Source organism: Dreissena polymorpha, chromosome 9, assembly GCF_020536995.1.
Source record: "Dreissena polymorpha isolate Duluth1 chromosome 9, UMN_Dpol_1.0, whole genome shotgun sequence".
NCBI lineage: Eukaryota > Metazoa > Mollusca > Bivalvia > Myida > Dreissenidae > Dreissena > Dreissena polymorpha.
Genome location: NC_068363.1, coordinates 91,311,109 through 91,332,155, shown reverse-complemented (window position 1 = coordinate 91,332,155; position 21,047 = coordinate 91,311,109). Strand labels below are relative to the sequence as shown.

The 21,047-nt window shown below is 35.4% G+C and overlaps 1 protein-coding gene across 1 annotated transcript; it reads left to right on the top strand.

Annotated features, from left to right (window-relative positions):
• The first annotated feature begins 2,346 nt into the window (after positions 1-2,346).
• LOC127845007 (uncharacterized) lies at positions 2,347-12,568 on the top strand. The gene is made up of 6 exons (XM_052375619.1): positions 2,347-2,378; positions 8,437-8,678; positions 9,700-9,832; positions 10,743-10,907; positions 11,140-11,235; positions 12,275-12,568. The coding sequence occupies exons 3-6, from the start codon at positions 9,715-9,717 to the stop codon at positions 12,373-12,375; spliced, it is 480 nt and encodes a 159-aa protein (XP_052231579.1). The 5' UTR covers positions 2,347-2,378; positions 8,437-8,678; positions 9,700-9,714; the 3' UTR covers positions 12,376-12,568.
• Positions 12,569-21,047: the final 8,479 nt, after the last annotated feature.

Sequence of the window (21,047 nt, the reverse complement as noted above, 5' to 3'; positions counted from 1 at the left end):
AGCTATGATTACTATACCAGCACTTTACTTGGTATTCGCTCCTATAAGAATAAATAATTATATCTTATGTTAATCTTTGTTTCAAACAAGTTGAAATTTAAGCAACACCGTTTATCTTTTAACATGAAAAACGTCAATTTATTTCACCCAAAGAAAAACTAAGATAAACGTTGAACTGCTTCAGGATTTCCATCTTTTTCGGGGCGGGATTTACAATACAAATTCACTTATCAACTGACACTTTGTTAAAATAATTTAATTTTTCTTGCTTAAATTATAATGAATTTTAACATTTTACAAATTTATACACTATCATCTTATTGTTATTGCTTAATTTTAATACCGCTTTACATTAATTGTTGTTTTGTCATCATTCTAGAATAGAAATTAGTGGGATGTTAAACCAAGCTTATTGACAGGCATAGTATGTATTTCTTTTTTGCACTTCTCTGCTTCTCTGTTCTGAATTTATCCAAATTCATTAAATGCGGTGTTGAATTCGTTCGTAGCGCAAAGAAGATGTTATCTATATATCCCAATATGTCCCTTTATCAGCATATACTACGCATAAAATAATAAAGATAAACGTGTTTTTTTTTCTGGCACTTTTTCACTTTAAAACCAGGTATTAGGGTCTTTCAGTGATGGTGAAACTACATGTTGTTTTTATTATGAAAACTTAAATTATTTGAAATGTTAATTGGAGTCGCAGCTTAACTTGACAAGACATTTAAAGCTGAAGTACTAACAGTGTTTGAGTGAAATAATGTTTGGTGACAAAATGTATTGTACTTAAAGTAAAGAAGAGCGAATGGAAAGATACTATTACAAAATATATGTGAAATCATGTTTTCTATATAACCATATGGTTAAAATATGCTGACATTTAAAACTAACTTTGCAACTATATCTAGATCTGGGAGCGAATTGAGGCATATTTGCTGTACTCTTTATACCCCCGCGCCATACCGGGCGGTTGATCTGATTGCACCTTTACGGCAATCCCAACGTTCGCTCCTCACGTCAAAAAACATGCAGCTCTTGATAAAACTTTCCTAAATATATTCAGGTTGCCAATATCAGTTGGCAGTTTTGTTTGTAAATACTGTGTTCGTGAGTTTACTGCTCTTTTAGGTTCGCTAAACTTGTCAGGAAAACGTGTGCGTAGGTAACATGTCAATAATAATAGTAATAAAAATAATAATATTAACCATAAACAATTAAAGGACGATTAAACATTAACCCTAAACACTGACAGTTCCAAGAGCAAAATCCAATTTCCGCAAACAACAAGATGCATTTAAATGTGTATTTTACTAACTCTCATATTCGTACAGAGTAAGCAATGTCTGTTTTACATGCATGAGTAGTAGTAGTAGTAGTAGTAGTAGTGGTAGTAGTAGTAGTAGTGGTAGTAGTAGTAGTAGTTGTGGTAGTAGTAGTAGTAGTAGTAGTAGTAGTAGTAGTAGTAGTAGTAGTAGTAGTAGTAGTAGTAGTAGTAGTAGTAGTAGTAGTAGTAGTAGTAGAAGTAGTAGTAGTAGTAGTAGAAGTAGTAGTAGTAGTAAGTAGTAGTCGTAGTAATAGTAGTAGTAGTAGTAGTAAGTAGTAGTAGTAGGTAGTAGTAGTAGTAGTAGTAGTAGTAGTAGTAGTAGTAGTAGTAGTAGTAGTAGTAGTAGTAGTAGTAGTAATAGTAGTAGTAGTAGTAGTAGTAGTAGTAGTAGTAGTAGTAGTAGTAGTAGTAGTAGTAGTTGTTGTTGTTGTTGTTGTGTGTAGTAGTAGTAGTAGTAGTAGTAGTAGTAGTAGTAGTAGTAGTAGTAGTAGTAGTAGTAGTAGTAGTAGTAGTAGTAGTAGTAGTCGTAGTAGTAGTAGAAGAAGTAGTAGTAGTACTAGTAGTAGTAGTAGTAGTAGTAGTAGTAGTAGTAGTGTTGTTGTAGTAGTAGTAGTAGTAGTAGTAGTAGTAGTAGTAGTAGTAGTAGTAGTAGTAGTAGTAGTAGTAGTAGTAGTAGTAGTAGTAGTAGTAGTAGCAGCAGTAGTAGTAGTAGTAGAAGTAGTAGTAGTAGTAGTAGTAGTAGTTATAGTAGCAGCAGCAGTAGTAGTAGTAGTAGTAGAAGTAGTAGAAGTAGTAGTAGTAGTAGTAGTAGTAGTAGTAGTAGTAGTAGTAATAGTAGTAGTAGTAGTAGTAGTAGTAGTAGTAGTAGTAGTAGTAGTAGAAGTAGTAGTACTTCTTTTTGAAAAACTAGAAAGCTTACACGTTATTTTTTCTGCTTATTTCAGAACTTACAACAGTGTATGATCAATTATGAATATTTATTTCAACATGAAGAATTTTTCACATGGCATTGCCCTGGTCTGGTGTTACTTCCTTCTTCAGAGCGAGGGTAAGTCGGATCAAATTACGGTGTTGTATATAAATCGTTCATCTGCCAGTTTCCACGTTCATTGTGTGTTTGGTGAATGTCTTCTGCTCCTTCGTAAAGATCGTTCTTTTTCAAACGAATGAAGAGGGGTTAAGGTAAAGAGCTTCTATTCATGTATTATCGATAGTTTGCATTGAGTGCATCGGAACTCCCTATTATGTGGCAATCGCCCCCATACGGGGAATAATGAAAATTGCAGGAGACGCCCCGTTCCAAGCAGTAACAACCGGTTGTTTTTATGTGTCGAGGCTAGAGCACCTAACAAACGACAAATCCGTGGAAGTTCTCATGCAAAATTAGTAGTTAATGGTTGAGAATTGGTCGAACGTTCTTCCTCTAAGTTAGGGCGGCGTGTGTAACGGCTAGGCAACGAGAACGAGAACCATATGCGTAAAGTGTCGTCCCTGATAAGCCTGTGCAGTCCGCGCAGGCTAGGCAGGGATTAAACTTTTCGCTTTAATTATATTTTGCATTTAAAGAAAGTCTCTTTTTAGCGAAAATCCAGGTTGGGCGGAAAGTGTCGTCCTTATTAGCATGTTCCATCCGAGCCTATTACATAATTTACATACGCTTCCAAGTACATTGCTTCTCGGTGAAGATAAATATTATTAAACATCGACAGGGTAATATTTTAGCGGCATCTATTCTTCTTGATGATTTTGATGAACATATTTTGATGCATGTAAAAACAACGCTTAAAGATTTATGTATCATGTATTATTCATGTTTTTTGTTACAATGTTATTTGTGTTATTATGAAATCTATAACGGGTATTTCGGTAAGTTTAATACGCTCGAAAACGCTTGCGGGGCTACCGCAATTTCCCATGTATCTACGTGTTATGGTGGTATTAGTAACAAATAACAATTCTTCAAAAGAACTTACCAAAGGTATTTACGAAAACATTAATATATCAATTCTTTATTATCATCTGACACGAACAAACTTTTTGTTGGTCGTATTGGTAATTAATAACAATTGTTTCTGACAGAAAATATGGTGGTCTCAGTACTTAATACCACTAGTTTCTGACACACACACAAAAATCAAATAATCAATCAAATGTTAACAGGTCATTCAGTACGTTACGCAAAGTTGGTACCAACATATAACAATTATATGATTAATATTCAACATCGGTAACATACATATCAATCTTTATAATGAAAGAGTCAAACAAACGATAAGTATAGTTGAAACTCGCACTTGTTAAGATCATGTTTCGGATTTGAAATTGGTTATAAGGGACCTTTTCACCTTTTGATAAATTGACAAAATTGAAAAAAGGTTTCAGATTTGCATTTTTGAAAGAAAACGATAATACTGAACATAAACCATGCTCTAAAATATCACTTATATGCATCTTATGACGATTTAAAAACCTGAATATTATAAAGCGTTACAAACGCGAAACGATTGGAAAGTTCTGTTGTTATCGTCATAATTTGTGACATTGCAAGGATTGCTTATATAAAGCATAAAAATACTTATTTCTTGCATTTAAAAAGTTGAATATTTGCTATTATCTTTGGTGAAAAGGCTTAAGGGATACAACAGCTTAACTCTCGACTGCAATGCAGTCTGTGTGTGCCCCTTTATGATGAGAAGATTGTCAGCGGAAGCGACTGTGATCTCATATTTAGTATTTACCATATTGCAGTATGTGCACTCGTATGCATGCGATCATAAAAGTTATTTCGTTCTCTAACCTGATATTCGTTTTGACCAAAACATTTTGAATTGTTATCGAAATTAACCGTTAGAAATGTAAAAATATTATCGTGAGAACTACGTTGTACTTCCGACGCTGCCCTATGCCAATCGCGTTTATTCTCGTAAATGTTCGGATATCGTCGCGGGAAATTCAGATGGAATGTATTGTAACACAAAAAAGCGAGCATTTTGTATCTACTTAAATATATGTAACCATACCACATCAAGCGTCGAAGTTTGGGTTATTGCTATTTTATGGGTTAACTGTATTTTACAAAATATTTTACGAACTTTTCGTTGATTTTGAGCATTTATTTGGCTTTAATCTTATATGGAGAGATTTGATATTATTTATCGGAATATTGAAATATATGTACTAAAAATTTCACTGTTTCCCATAAGCGATAAGATTGCTTTACAATTTAGAAAAAAAAGGTTGTTTACATTGCAGGAACAAATGTGGCATTACCCGCAAACTGCGGAAAGAGTATAAAATTAAATACGTCGAGTTCGGTAACACTTACATACCGCAATGAAAACGGTTCGGTCGACGATTGTAGTTATGTCTTCACACAAGATGACGTCACACGCCAAATATGCGTCACCGTGGTTACCCCCAGTTCCGATATTGACTGCAACTTAAGAATACAATGGCACACTGGAGCGGAGACATTTGCGTTCTACAGTCACCAGGTAAGACAACGGAATGGACGTGTGATTGATTTAAGGAACACTGATTTGTATGGGTAAACTTTATTTACGAAATATTTTGCGAAACATTCGTTGATTTTTAAGTATTTATGTTACTTTGAATATATATCAGACAAGTTTGGTAAACGGTAGGCGGGGCTACAAATGCCTTATACGTATGTAAATATTCGGTTGTCACATGATTTTTATTTAGTAATATTTAAGAGTAATGGGACCGGCTTTTCCACTCCTGTCTTAGACTTAAGAAAACAACAATTTTACTTCACAGTTTGCATATACTTTCGAAAAGTGATGCTCAAATCCCTAAAAAATTGTTCTTAATAAAGAATTATGCAAATGTAGTAGTGACTGGCAAATAGTCGCATACGACAGGATTTATAGACTATTACATTTACAGTTTAAGAGTAGTGTTTACTCTTATGGGACTTGTTCACAGTTCGTTAAAGTGACACCTTGTAAAAAAAAATAACCAAATTAAATACCCAGCGTAAAAAAATATTTGTCATTTAAAAACAATATATTCAATCGAAATCGCATATTCATTATAAACTACTTGCTTGTTCAATAGAGGAATATGCATGTATTACTTATACAACATAAATAACTTATATACCAAAAACGTCAAAAAAATCATTACGGCATGTGCAGTGGGCAATCCCGTTTCCGATTTCGTTTCCTAAAGGGCACATGCGGATGCCCGGTGGATGCGTCTTGGTCGCGTCCTATATTATTTACAAGCCCCTCATCACTGCCGGGTTCAAAACAATAAACAGGCATGCCCAGTCACAATTTCTTTTTGCATTCGTTCATCATTTGTGGAAAAACAAAATAGGACAATAAAGAGCGTAAATGTCGGAATAAGTCATCATTAATTTGCGTTTATATAAAATTTTCAGTTGAGAAGATAACATTTATGTAAAACAAATAAATTACAATGAGTCTCGTTTTGAACTAGGCTCATATTAAAAGTTTTCGTCACTGTAGCTTGTACGGTGCAGGCATGGCCGAACTTACAGCACGTGTTATGCCAGTTTTCAGCAGCATTTGTATTAGGGGAATACATGGAGTTTAGGGAAAAAATAATTATTTTAAGAAAAGTTAGGTGTGAAATTTTATTAGCGAAATAATGTCCAATCCTAACACTTGTTACCCTATTAAATAAATTATTATGCACGTGCTTATAAATTATTTATTATGTATATTTAGATTATATTTATTACAAAAAGTAGTTTATAGTAAGTAGTAGTAGTACTGTTATGAAAAACTAGAAAGCTTACACGTTATTTTTACTGCTATTTCAGAAACTTACAACAGTGTATGATCAATTTGACTATTTATTTCAACATGAAGAATTTTTCACATGCTGCATTTGCCCCTGGTCTGGTGTTACTTCCTTCTTCAGAGGAGGCGAAGGGATCAAATTACGGTGTTGTATATAAATCGTTCATCTGCCAGTTTCCACGTTCATTGTGTTGTTTGGTGAATGTCTTCTGCTCCTTCGTAAAGATCGTTCTTTTTCAAAAGAATGAAGAGGGTGGTTAAGGTAAAGAGCTTCTATTCATGTATTATCGATAGTTTGCATTGATGTGCATCGGATACTCCCTATTATGTGGCAATCGCCCCCCCATACGGGAATAATGAAAATTGCAGGAGACGCCACCGTTCCAAGCAGTAACAACCCGGTTGTTTGTATGTGTCCGAGGCCTAGAGCACCTAAACAAACGGACAAAATCCAGTGGAAGTTCTCATGCAAAATTAGTAGTTAATGGTTGCGAATTGGTCGAAACGTTCTTCCTCTAAGTAGGGCGGCGTGTGTAACGGCTAGGCAACGAGAACGAGAACCATATGCGTAAAGTGTCGTCCATGATAAGCCTGTGGAGTCCGCACAGTCTTAGCAGAGATTAAACTTTTCGCTTTAATTATATTTTGCGTTTAAAGAAAGTCTCTTTTTAGCGAAAATCCAGGTTGGGCGGAAAGTGTCGTCCTTATTAGCATGTTCCATCCGAGCCTATCACATAATTTACATACGCTTCCAAGTACATTGCTTCTCGGTGAAGATAAATATTATTAAACATCGACAGGGTAATATTTTAGCGGCATCTATTCTTCTTGATTATATTTTGATGCATGTAAAAACAACGCTTAAAGATTTTTGTATCATGTATTATTTATGTTTTTTGTTACAATGTTATTTGTGTTATTATGACATCTATAACGGGTATTTCGGTAAGTTAAATACGCTCGAACACGCTTGCGGGGGTACCGCAATTTCCCATGTATCTACGTGTTATGGTGGTATTAGTAACAAATAACAATTCTTCAAAAGAACTTACCAAAGGTATTTACGAAAACATTAATATATCAATTCTTTATTATCATCTGACACGAACAAACTTTTTGTTGGTCGTATTGGTAATTAATAACAATTGTTTCTGACAGAAAATATGGTGGTCTCAGTACTAAATACCACTAGTTTCTGACACACACACAAAAATCAAATAATCAATCAAATGTTAACAGGTCATTCAGTACGTTACGCAAAGTTGGTACCAACATATAACAATTATATGATTAATATTCAACATCGGTAACATACATATCAATTTTTATAATGAAAGAGTCAAACAAACGATAAGTATAGTTGAAACTCGCACTTGTTAAGATCATGTTTCGGATTTGAAATTGGTTATAAGGGACCTTTTCACCTTTTGATAAATTGACAAAATTGAAAAAAGGTTTCAGATTTGCATTTTTGAAAGAAAACGATAATACTGAACATTAACCATGCTCTAAAATATCACTAATATGCATCTTATGACGATTTAAAAACCTGAATATTATAAAGCGTTACAAACGCGAAACGATTGGAAAGTTCTGTTGTTATCGTCATAATTTGTGACATTGCAAGGATTGCTTATATAAAGCATAAAAATACTTAAAAAGTTGAATATTTGCTATTATCTTTGGTGAAAAGGCTTAAGGGATACAACAGCTTAACTCTCGACTGCAATGCAGTCTGTGTGTGCCCCTTTATGTTGAGAAGATTGTCAGCGGAAGTGACTGTGATCTCATATTTAGTATTTACCATATTGCAGTATGTGCACTCGTATGCATGCGATCATAAAAGTTATTTCGTTCTCTAACCTGATATTCGTTTTGACCAAAACATTTTGAATTGTTTTCGAAATTAACCGTTAGACATGTAAAAATATTATCGTGAGAACTACGTTGTACTTCCGACGCTGCCCTATGCCAATCGCGTTTATTCTCGTAAATGTTCGGATATCGTCGCGGGAAATTCAGATGGAATGTATTGTAACACAAAAAAGCGAGCATTTTGTATCTACTTAAATCTATGTACCACATCAAGCGTCGAAGTTTGGGTTATTGCTATTTCATGGGTTAACTGTATTTTACAAAATATTTTACGAACTTTTCGTTGATTTTGAGCATTTATTTGGCTTTAATCTTATATGGAGAGATTTGATATTATTTATCGGAATATTGAAATATATGTACTAAAAATTTCACTGTTTCCCATAAGCGATAAGATTGCTTTACAATTTAGAAAAAAAAAGGTTGTTTACATTGCAGGAACAAATGTGGCATTACCCGCAAACTGCGGAAAGAGTATAAAATTAAATACGTCGAGTTCGGTAACACTTACATACCGCAATGAAAACGGTTCGGTCGACGATTGTAGTTATGTCTTCACACAAGATGACGTCACACGCCAAATATGCGTCACCGTGGTTACCCCCAGTTCCGATATTGACTGCAACTTAAGAATACAATGGCACACTGGAGCGGAGACATTTGCGTTCTACAGTCACCAGGTAAGACAACGGAATGGACGTGTGATTGATTTAAGGAACACTGATTTGTATGGGTAAACTTTATTTACGAAATATTTTGCGAAATATTCGTTGATTTTTAAGTATTTATGTTACTTTGAATATATATCAGACAAGTTTGGTAAACGGTAGGCGGAGCTACAAATGCCTTATACGTATGTAAATATTCGGTTGTCACATGATTTTTATTTAGTAATATTTAAGAGTAATGGGACCGGCTTTTCCACTCCTGTCTTAGACTTAAGAAAACAACAATTTTACTTCACAGTTTGCATATACTTTCGAAAAGTGATGCTCAAATCCCCTAAAAAATTGTTCTTATTAAAGAATTATGCACTATGTAGCAGTGACTGGCAAGTTAGTCGCATACGACAGGATTTATAGACTATTACATTTACAGTTTAAGAGTAGTGTTTACTCTTATGGGACTTGTTCACAGTTCGTCAAAGTGACACCTTGTAAAAAAAAAAAAACCAAATTAAAACCCAGCGTAAAAAAATATCGGCTCATTTAAAAAAAATATATTTAATCGAAATCGCATATTCATTATAAACTACTTTGCTTGTTCGATATGGAAAATGCATGTATTACTTATACAACTTATATTACGTATATATATATAACGTCAATATAATCATTATGGGTGGTGCTGTGGTAGCGAGTATGATTTCGCTCCTAAAGGGCACAGGGGTAAATCCAGGTAAATGGAAACTTTTTGTTTTCCGTCCAATATTTTTTTCCAAGTATAATTATTTCGGACGAGTCAAAATAATTAAATGATGGTAGTGACAATATTTTATTACATTTGTATAAACTTAGTCAACACAAAATAGGAAAATACATGTGCGTAAAGTGTCGGCCCAAATAAGTATGTGCAGTCCGCTCAGGCTAATTAGGGCCTTATCTGGATTTTCGCTAAGAAGAAACTTTATTAAAACAAATAAATACAATCAGCCCCGTTTTCCCAGAGCTCGGCTCTATTATCAGTTTTCTGTCATTGCAGCTGTACTGGTGCGGCATGTTCGACTACAGCCCCGTGTGTATGCCAGTGTTCAGCATGGGTGTCTTCCTTCGCGGCCTGCATACCCTACCCCGGGGAGCGCGCTACAGCATGAAGTTCTACGTGGAACGCACCGGTACGTAGCTATCGATCGCTCCGAGTGCTGTCTTTTATTAGCGAAATCTGTCTAATCACAACACTTGGTTATCGAGTGTTGAGTGGTTAAACCATTTAAGCAGAGTGAACTCTACCATCCTTCTAAATTGGATCAATTCATTTCCATATTTAGAATATTTCTTACAGAAAGTCCTTTAAGCAAACAGCGCAGACCCTGATGAGACGCCGCATCATGCGGCGTCTCATCTGGGTTTACGCTGTTTGCCAAGGCCTTTTTACTAGACGCTGGGCATGAATGGGTTTAGTAAAGAACAAGTGGCTAATTTTCAGTGATTTTCAACGAGCATGTTGTTATTTTATGGCGGTTACTTGTTGCCTATCAAAAATCGAAACGGTGTAGTTAATTGTGGCGTCCTCCGTGAGAGCGGGTCTTAGCGGGTTAGCTCCACATTCTTGCAAACTTTTTCAAGGATATTAAGTTCTTGTTATTCCGAGAAAACCGACTCGATAATGCGGCTATAGGCCTACGGTTTAAAATGCGTTTGAACTTAAATGATTTAAACTGAGCTATACACATAAGTTGTTACCCAATTGACTACCGACAGGCGAGTGAATATAAAAATCCAGCTGCTCCAAAAAACAACACAAATAGTTTTACCAAATAATTAAATCAGTCGTTATATCAAGATTTATGCTAGGTCACTAGTTTGGCGTCAGTATATAACGATACAAACGCTATATGTTTTTTTTAATTTAGCCTTGTTCTGAGAAAACTGGGCATAATGCATGTGCGTAAAATGTCGTCCCAGATTAGCCTGAGCATTCCGCACGGGCTAATCAGGGACGACACTTTCCGTCTAAATTGGATTTTTGCTAAGAAAAAAAGCATTATGCCAGTTTTCTCAGAACTTGACTCAAATCATTTGCAGACTCCATTCCATGGTCAAACACGATCCAGAACCACGCGATGAGCTGGAACCGAAGTCTCATGATATCGAAGTTGCACTGGAATATATTTATCGCCGCCACTATCATCGGTCTTATTATATCAGGTTTTGCTGTCTACGTCACTGTAAGATTTTTGAAACGTAAAGGTAATAGTTTTTTATATTATTTTTATTTACATTTCTTGGCATAAAATATTATCATAAATTGTGTCGTTTGTCCCTCAAAATTATGTGATAAACACTCGAATGTATAATTTAAATAAGCTTAGGTGGAATTTAAAGCCCAGCTCTCTCTACATAACTACAATACAAAAATGTCCGTCTCCATTGTGTTTGTCATAGAATATTGAGTAAGCTAATGGCATTATGACAACTTCAGTACCTTCGGACAGCGTCATAACAGACCTGGACGTTGAGCTAACCCAGATCTCTCAGGAGACGACCCTACAAGACGTTCCACATGCTATTAAGAATGGTACTCTTTAATAAAGATTGGAAAAACTCATAGTCATACAATTTGTTTTGTTACCTCCTAGTTGCTTAAAAAGGAAAGTTGTTAACGAATAAGAAATATGATGCGATATGTATTTTAACTGTAAATCTACATATGAGTCGCGTTCTGACAAAACTGGGCATAATGCATGTGCGTAAAGTGTCGTCCCAGATTAGCCTTTGCAGTCCGCACATGCTTATAAAGAAAGACACTTTCCGCCTAAATTGGATTTTGCTAATAATAGATTTTCTTTAAATAGAAAATATCATAAAATCGGAAAGTGTCGTCCCTGATGCGCACTGCACAGGCTAATCTGGGACGACACTTTTCGCACATGCTTTAAACACCATTTTCACAGATCGAGACTCATATATAGAGAAATACACACATTCATTTCGCTCTGATAATGGTGAAAATATATTTATATAAAACACACGATTATGGTTATTAACTATCGGCCAGGGTCTTGTGAAAGTATATACGCAATATCACTCGTTGTAACATTTCCGTTAAAGTTAAACACATGCATGGAGGCGTTATTCGATATTTAATGCTCAAAAGCTGTTAGTTTATGTTTAACAATCTTTCTTTATGTACCGTTTATATATTATTGTCTATGTGTTGTCGTTGAATTTTTCAAGAGTTAAGTCAATCGGCTGTTTGACGTTTGCTTATAGATTAGTAATTCACATAAAACCTTAAAACGGTATCTGTACATATGAGGTTTTGGGAAAACTGTGCTTAATGCATGTGCTGCAAAAAGTGCCGTCCCAGATAAGCAGTTAGGGATGAAACTTTTCGCCTTAACTGTGTTGTTGTTGTTGTTGTTGTTGCTAAGAAGCAACTTCCTTTAAACGGAAACTACATTCAAAACTGCCGTACCAGATTAGCCTATGCTGCCTGCACATGAATTAAACCCAGTTTTCCCAGAACTGCATGTATTGTTTGATTGGTGATCAGCATCAATATCGCGATATTTGAACACCGAAGCAAAGCCGATAGACTTTGGTTATGTTTTCAGAGAATATTACGCAGATGTTACCGTGGCAGCCCCCGCGATATGTGTCAGAAACACATCCGAACGACGGTATCGAAAACTCTCATCTGTTGCAACGTGACTGAAGTCAGCACGTCACGCTGTGGTTTCAATTGCACATGCCATATTCAGAGCCACATGCGAATGACAACAACGCATGTCTCGTCTGCTTCGGCGTGATAATGTCACTCAGCGATATTTACGCCGAATTTTATAGTGAAAATGTATTATTTCTACACCTCACTACGGCTACGAAAAAACGAGATAAATTAATAATACAGATAAAATGTTGTTTATACCATTACCAATATATGCATGTACGACATATTTTGATGTTTTTTTCTGTAGTTTTTGTTTCGTGTTTGCTTATGTATTTTTGCTGTTGTTGTTTTGCTGTTGTATTTTTGCTGTTGCGTTGTCAGGGCTCAGGATCAACGGGGTTCGCATGGGCTGGACAGAATGATAACTCACCGTTAATAAATTTATTGTTGCAAATATCTCATGTTATTTTAATATATTTACAAAAATCTCAAGTGCATAAAATACAGTTTTTCTTGCAGTTTCTGTCGATATCTTAAGATTTAAGAATATATTATTTAATACGCCTGAAATCGGTGCCAAAATTTCACGTTGCATGAAGCACAACCGTTTATATGCATTCATTACACATGCATTTTTGCCAATAACACAGGCTTATTAAATAAAGTAATTCCGATGTTTTTCACATTGCCATAAGCCGCATAAAAAACTGTCTTTTATGCACTAGTTGGAATTCTTCAGAAACATTGTTTTAAAAAGTTATTTGAAAAAGCACCACTTATCGGTTTGTTGACATCAATTCACATCCTGCATCCTGATTGTTATTTATTAGTGAGGAATAGATACACTTGATATTATGGTAAGCGCAACACAGGTAGTCCATTTGAAATGTTGTAATGATTTTCACGCGGATGTTTCAGAACTAATAGATAGCCGCACTACTGATATATGTACGTGAAAGAAGGTGCCAAATAAGGTGATTAATTTTTCAACTTAGTGTGTCAATCCTTAGTATCGGCCCTCTTAATGAATACATACGCATTTTGGAAGTGAACACAAACTAAAACACGCATGTGTTTCATCTCAATCTATAGTTAAATGTGTATTCTTGGACATAACAACAAAATCTGCATTTAAATCGGCATTTTTTGACGAAATACTGGCTAGCATTAGCCCTCCTGTAGTAATATGTTTAATGTACAATTATCTCATAGTATCTGCCCATCTGATCGGTTGCTAAGATTTAATACTATGCGCATATGCTTGTTACATATAAAAAAGAAACTTAATGGAAAAACGACACTCTTGCTCATGTTGTTCTTAAAATATTTTTACATTTTATTAAAAAATAAGCGGCGTTTAAAACATTTGATTAAGCTACTATTAATAAAAACAAGCAAACACACATAATTGTGTGTTACGTAATAAAAAATCATAGCATCACCCTGAATAAACATGAACTACTTTCCAATGAACACCGGAAATCATGAGAATGATCGTCATCATAGTCATGGATGATCATAAAATAAATTACAACTTCTAAAAATTGAAAAACAATATTTACTTTCCAGCACTTCTTGAATGTTTTCCTGTAAGGCACGAAACTATGAGGAGAACGATGCTATGAGAGTAAGGGTTAGGTGTTTCATATGTATTTACATTAGTATCATGCATGCAAACAAGGTTTTTGATGTTTTGACGACGTTTTATCTGTAGGTCCTTTAAAACCTAATACATGAACTTTCCACACAATTTGTCTTTTTTATGTCATGGATACCTGCTTTTTAAAGAAACTACCTGTTTCGTAGTCAATTTTATTAAACGTGCAATACAAGTCATTTATGTAAAAAACCTATGGTAATAAGTGTAAATATTTTAAAGAAGTTTGTATTATTTAAACCACCCCAAGGAGGTAGCTACGTTAGGCATGCGGTCAGTCGATGAGGTATGCGGTATGGCAAAACGCCATTTTGCAAAACCGACAAAATGTTTTGACGGCCTTTTTCGATATCGTTGTCAAATTTGAAAAATAAAATCAAATTTCTGTTGAAAATATTGCGTGTGCAGGTGTTTTTTTATAATTTCTTATTTGAAGAAGTAAAAACGTTGTTTTTGTTAGAATCGCAGCTATAAAAGTGTGTTATCGGCCCAAATCTAACTGACATGTTAAAATCACGTTTTTCACGTGCGCAACAATAACCAAAATCGCTGCGAACGTCATACATCTCCTCTCTGGATATTCAGTACTGCCCTTGTAACTCGCTGTCATATGCATAATGGTTACGAAATATTGTATATTGTATGTCTGATTTTATTCTAATAATAAGATAATATTAGTCGAATGATAAGAAAAATTCTTTCACAATTTTGTTGTGTTCGTCAATGTTAAACAATGTTTGTTTTTATTAAATATTTATGAATTAAATTAAAAGCCTAAATATAAAAAATAAATTACCGTAAACCGACATGTAGACAAGGAAAAGACATGTTCATGCGGCAAATTTTCATCGATAAGAAATGGTTTATTGCTCAAGAAAATCGCATCGGCGGCTTACTGTATCGGAAATTAAAAAAATACTCGCCTGAAATAACTTATGGTTGTCGAATGTGATAGTGTCACTTGCTTATCATCTGTTGATGTGTCAAAATATGTTTGAATGCAATATTTTTCGGTACATTGAATTGTGACTTTTAATTGACTTAATGCACATGCACAACTTTATAGTATATTCACATGTCATACCTTTTATGAGAATGTAAAGTGGGCTGAAGCGCTGATTCAGATTTTATATCGTATATTGCATATTTTGGTCACTCTAAAGGCACATACATTGTTTGCGATCACTTTATTTTTATCCGAGCGCATTATTTTCATCAAACTATTTCATTTTAACCAGTATCTACCCAGAACAATATCATCGCATAGTGAATAATTAACACCGTTCTGTAGTTAAAAGTACAACACCTAAAATAGTAAACCACTGAGTAGACATAAATTTCAATATTTCTGTACAGATATTTGAGCTCTGTGAAAAGGGGGTTTGAAGTCCGCACAGTTAATCAGGGACGACACTTCTCCTTTTAGCAAAAATCAAGTTCTAGCGGAATGTGTCGTCCTTGATTCGCCTGTGCGGACTGCACAGGCTAATCAAGGACGACACTTTTTGCAAATGCTTTTAAGCCTCTTTTTACAGAGCGACGCTCATTTTCAAAAACCGCACAGCAAAATGCTTTGTTTACCATTATGAGCCTCGTTCAAGGAAATCTGGCTTAGGGCATGTGCGTAAAGGGTTATCCCACGGACGACACTTTTCGCCTGAAGACTGAATGGATTTTCGTTAAGACGAGGCTTGTTAAAAAATGAAGAATACCATACATGCGGAAAGTGAAGAATACCATACATGCGGAAAGTGAAGAATACCATACATGCGGAAAGTGAAGAATACCATACATGCTGAAAGTGAAGAATACCATACATGCGGAAAGTGAAGAATACCATACATGCGGAAAGTGAAGAATACCATACATGCGGAAAGTGAAGAATACCATACATGCGGAAAGTGAAGAATACCATACATGCGGAAAGTGCCTTTACGAAAATGCATTGAGACCATTTTTCCCATAACGATGCTTATGTAAACTCGTGTTTGGCCATCTCAATCATTTATTGAAAATATTACTTCACGATACTTTTCGCAGCGGTTAACTCCCTTAGATAGGTCAACGGTAACCAAAGACGTTAAAAATATCATCATTCGACAACTGAACGGATTCTTTTGTTTGTAACTTTTACTAACTTAATTTAGTGACATTCAGTTTTACACAATTATAGTTGTTGATATTTTAAAGTAAAAATATAAATTGAATACAAATAACTAAATAAAAAGACACACACATTGAAATCGATCGTTCATAACCTTGATTGAAAGTATGTCAGGGATTTTAAATGAGCTACACATGCTCGGTATAATTCAAGTGAAATGTTACCCCCGTGAAAACGGAAACGCTATGCTCGGAATAAGTTTACTTCGCGCGTGATGCTTTTGCCGAAACTGTCGTTGTTACAATTTTCGATAAGGGAGTGAACCGTTGCGAGAACTCATACAGGATATATCACTACGAGTTGTCAGTCCTAGCTTGTTAGTTTGAATATGCTAACCACAACACCATCAAAAACACTTGAAAGTAATTGTTTTGCAGGGAAATAAATGGATAGCATTTAACCATGAAATTAATAACAACATTGTGTTGCCTGTTGTTTACTTTAAATATCACTCTGTTGAAAGAGAATTAATTGCTCTTGTTTCCTGTAGCAAATTGAATAGATGTTTTGACATTTAAAATAGCTGTTAGAATAAGCTTTGTTTTAGTTCAGTTAAATTTTAGGTTTTATAGAGAAAGCAGCAAAGACATGGAAATATTTTTATATAAACAATAGGAATAATAGAAAAGAGTTGTTTTAATGCTTTATATGAAAAGTAAAGAATACTGTGAAATATTTAAATAACTATAGTGTAACAAAAGTATAATATAGTTGAAAAGTGCAATAGTGTGTGTTTATTATTTTTCCTGAGTCGGATTTAAATAGAACCCTATAGAACAGTAATATTGTCAGTGCATTGAATATGTTTACAATTCCATCTACCGCAAAGCTACATTGAACTTCAAAGTTGTGTTATTGTATACATTGAGTATGCGACATTTATTGTTTGATATTCGGCATATGTGATTGTATTTCACATGTTGCCATGCATTATATAATGAAAAACTCATTTTTATGTAAGGCATGATTTTTATCTATAAAAAAACTTAGTATAGATAGTTTTAATGATAAATGACAAGAACTGTTGCAAGTAAAAATTTTATGGAACTTTTAAAAACAGAAAAACGAATAAGATTGTACATGAGCATATTAAAACTGTATGAAATCCATATTTGTATGTATACTCAACATTTCCCAGAATAAACAAGGTGCTGAATGTTTTGTTGATTTAATATAAAATGTTTTCACCTTTTCACTTTTCAATCACACGTTGTGAACATCTCATGAGGACTAGTGATAAACATGTAAACAGCGTTGACCTTTTCTTTCACGTATAACGTTTCGAACACAACCACCTTTACATTCAAGCCTCGCACCAGGTAGATACGATGCTTGCACATAATAAATATATTATTTTGTAATTTATAGTCGGGTTCTTTTTATCGCAGTTCTAACAGGCTAAGCAGACACGATACTTTACGCTGTAATGGATTTTTCTTTTAAGGAAGTCCCTTATTAACCAAAATCCAGTGTATGCATGAAGTATCGTCTTACACAGGCTTATCAGTAACGATTTTTTGCGCATATTCATAAAGCCCGTTTTTGCGATTACTATCAGAATGTTTGTCAAAAATAAAATGATAGTATGACTCATTATTGCTCGCACCGTTGCTCCCGAAAAAGAAACATTTTCGCAAAACACACACAATTTTTGTGATATCCGACGGGACAGCTTGTCCGTTTGGCCTGTCCGTATGATAGTCTTTCAGAACAAAATACGGAGACTTTTGTGCGTGCGACCCAGGAGTATGGCAGTGTTCTTGGCAAATATGGCGTCTCTTTGCGAAATGTTACCGATGAATAAGGCCATTATTTTTTTTTAATTCTTTTCGAATGTTTTTTTCTGGAGAAGAATTCATATAAGTTTTCAGAAACTTGTTTGAATGTAGTTCACATGTCATGCTCAAATTGTCATTATATTAATAAATACTGTTTAAACCAATGTCTTTTCTGAAAGTGTCCAGTAGGTAGAGGGAAAAATAAAGATGGGTCACGAAAAATGCACTCATGTTAAAATTATAATGGTGTGAAGTTCAAACATGTCCATTTGCTAAATGATCATAATCAGATTCCAATATTGATTGCAGTTTTTAAATTAGTTTGAATTTTTAAAATATCTTAACTGGTTCAAAAGTTATGCATTTTTTTAAGTTCTCCAAAATTAACTTTTCGGTGATTTTTTTGCTGAGCATTTTGGTCATAATATGTGTGCGTTTTGCGGAATCCTTGCGTGGAACAAAATAACTTTTTGGCTACCATTTTTTCTTGTGTTGTCTCATTTGGTTGAAACTTGCCTTCTATGTGTATTTTGTTTCACAACGAATCCATATTTTTGCATTAAAATACATTACCTCAACAAACAACAAATTAGCTATTGAGGTTTAAAAAACACATTGAATAGTTCATTGTCCAGTAAAAATCAATACCGCAAACAAAATACAACAACACAATAAAATGCTTTTGCTCTAAAGAATATGAAACCACCGCAATGTTACTTATAATACATTTTTAGTTTATAAGAACAATTTATTCTAGAGATTAAACACATTATCATGATGTTCATAATTTGGAAAAAACACTGCTGTCCTGACAAACCGACTATTACAGGACGTAAAGATCAAAAATGACCTTTCTCTCTGCAATCCGTGTATCCTCTCTTACCATACAAACACTCCTGCTTTTCTTTTTTGCAAAATTCAGCCTGCGACATATAACGGCGATGCGACATTTAACGACGCTACACTGTAGGTCTTTTAAATACTTATACAGGAACTTTCCACACATTTTTTTCTTTTTTTCTGCCATGGATACCTGCTGTAAAATCCACACTAACCTTTCTTATGATGCACCCTTCCATTTATCAACCGTGTATTTAACGTATTATTAACATTAAGCCATTTATATCACCTCTCAGTTGTGTACCGCGCCATTGTGCAAAACCGACAAAATGTTTTGACGGCCTTTGTCGATACACTGTCAAATTTGATAAATAAAATCAAATTTCTGTTGATAATTATTGCGTGTGCAGGTGTTGTCTTATAATTTCTTATTTAAAGAAGTAAAAAAAGTTGTTTTCATTGGACTCGCAGCTTTAAAAAGTGGGTCATCGGCCCTAAACTAATTCACTGGGAGCTGACGAGGTCAAAGCGAAGTCCGTTTCTCTACGACTTCGGGTATATGTTTTACTACGAAACATTGTGTCAATACACTACTTATGCCTCAGTCACAAATAATCCGGTCGCCGGCCGATGTATCCGATCTCCAGGCATTGGGAAGACTGGACACGTCGGATCCGTCCGCCGTCCGATGAGTGACAAAGTTAAAAACCTCAGTCACAAAAAGACACCGATCAGCGGCCGACGTTTTTTTTTCCCGCTTATCGGGCTGACGCTGACCGATGATTGCACGCACATCGGGTCATTTTGTAGCATCGGGCGGCGTCCGGATTATTTTTTTCAGTTTGTTTTACTCGATATCGGGCCCGGGAAGGAATCGAGTTGAGATCGAAAAAAGATCGGACGATCAACGAACGGTTATCGCCCGGCGTGCGCCCGACATCGGATTCATTGTACTTGTATCATAACGAGCATTGTTCGGCGTCCGTCGGGCATCGTGCAGAGGCCCTCCGGAAATCGAACGGTTGCCGGCCGATGTATGTGCCTCTGGGAAATACCTTTACTTTTCCGATACACGTTCAATGAATCCGATATCGGGCGATCGCCGGGCGATACCCGTGCGTTGATCGTCCGATCTTGTTTCGATCTCAACACGATTCCTTCCCGGGCCCGACGTCGGGTAAAATTTTAAGTGATACTTAAAATGAATCCGTACGCCGCCCGATGCTACAAATTGGCCCGGTTTCCGTGCGATCATCGACCGGTCGCCAGCCCGATGAGCGGAAAAATACGTCGGCCGCTGATCGGACGGTGATCGGTGTCTATTTGTGACTGAGGTATAATTTTTTAATCAGGCGAGTTTCATCATTTCTGGTATTTATGGTTTAGAGAACGGAACATCCAGTAATGGTAGGTACTTATTAATAAAAAACTAATTACAAATGCGCGTAGTTGCAACCTTTATATTGATTTTGAGCTAAAATCAAAATATTTGATTTGAAGTATTGCATAAGGTGGTTATTCCGTTAAAATAGCCAATTACAGTAACTTAACTTAAATGAAACTACATGATACTTTGATACACTGTACATTGAACATTTTAAAGTACAAAACAGGTTACGAACATATATCTTAATCATTCAAATGCTTTGTTTCGAAGGAAATTACAAATCGCTTGATGTATAGGTTTTGCTCAGAGTATGTATTGGTTGTGCAACGAACTACAAATATAAGGTATATCGGTAGTTTACTCAACAAAGTTTCTGTATCCATTTCAGGACATAGCACATGCAGTTTGCAGTTACTGCAGACTGCCAATTCCAAGTGCTATCGTGTTATGCAATTTCACGGCCCCTGTTTACAGAGCGAGGCTCATTTTGTAAACCGCAGCAAAATCCTTTGTTTACCAATATGAGCCTCGTTCTATGCAATCTGGACTTAGCGCATGCGCGTAAAGGATTATCCCAAGGACGACACTTTCCGCCTGAATGGTCGTTTAGACGAGGTTTCTTAAAAAATGAAGAATACCAGACATGCGGAAAGTGTCTTTACCAGTTTTCCCAGAACGAGGCTTATAAGCCGTATGTATGTAAACTTGTGTTTGGTCATCCCAATCATTTATTGGAAAGTATTTCTTCACAAAACTTTTCGGAAACGCTACGGAATAAGTCATATTTATTCCCGCGTGATGCTTGGGCCGAAAATGTAGTTGTTACAATTTTCGATAAGGGAGTGAACCGTTGCGAGGTCTTAAACAGGATACATGTATGTCACTACGAGT

Coding starts and splice junctions, on each gene's coding strand:
- LOC127845007 (XM_052375619.1), top strand. CDS start 9,715: ATGTTCGACTACAGCCCCGTGTGTATGCCAGTGTTCAGCATGGGTGTC. Junction 9,833..10,742: donor GTTCTACGTGGAACGCACCG/GTACGTAGCTAT, acceptor AATCATTTGCAG/ACTCCATTCCATGGTCAAAC. Junction 11,236..12,274: donor TCCACATGCTATTAAGAATG/GTACTCTTTAAT, acceptor TTATGTTTTCAG/AGAATATTACGCAGATGTTA.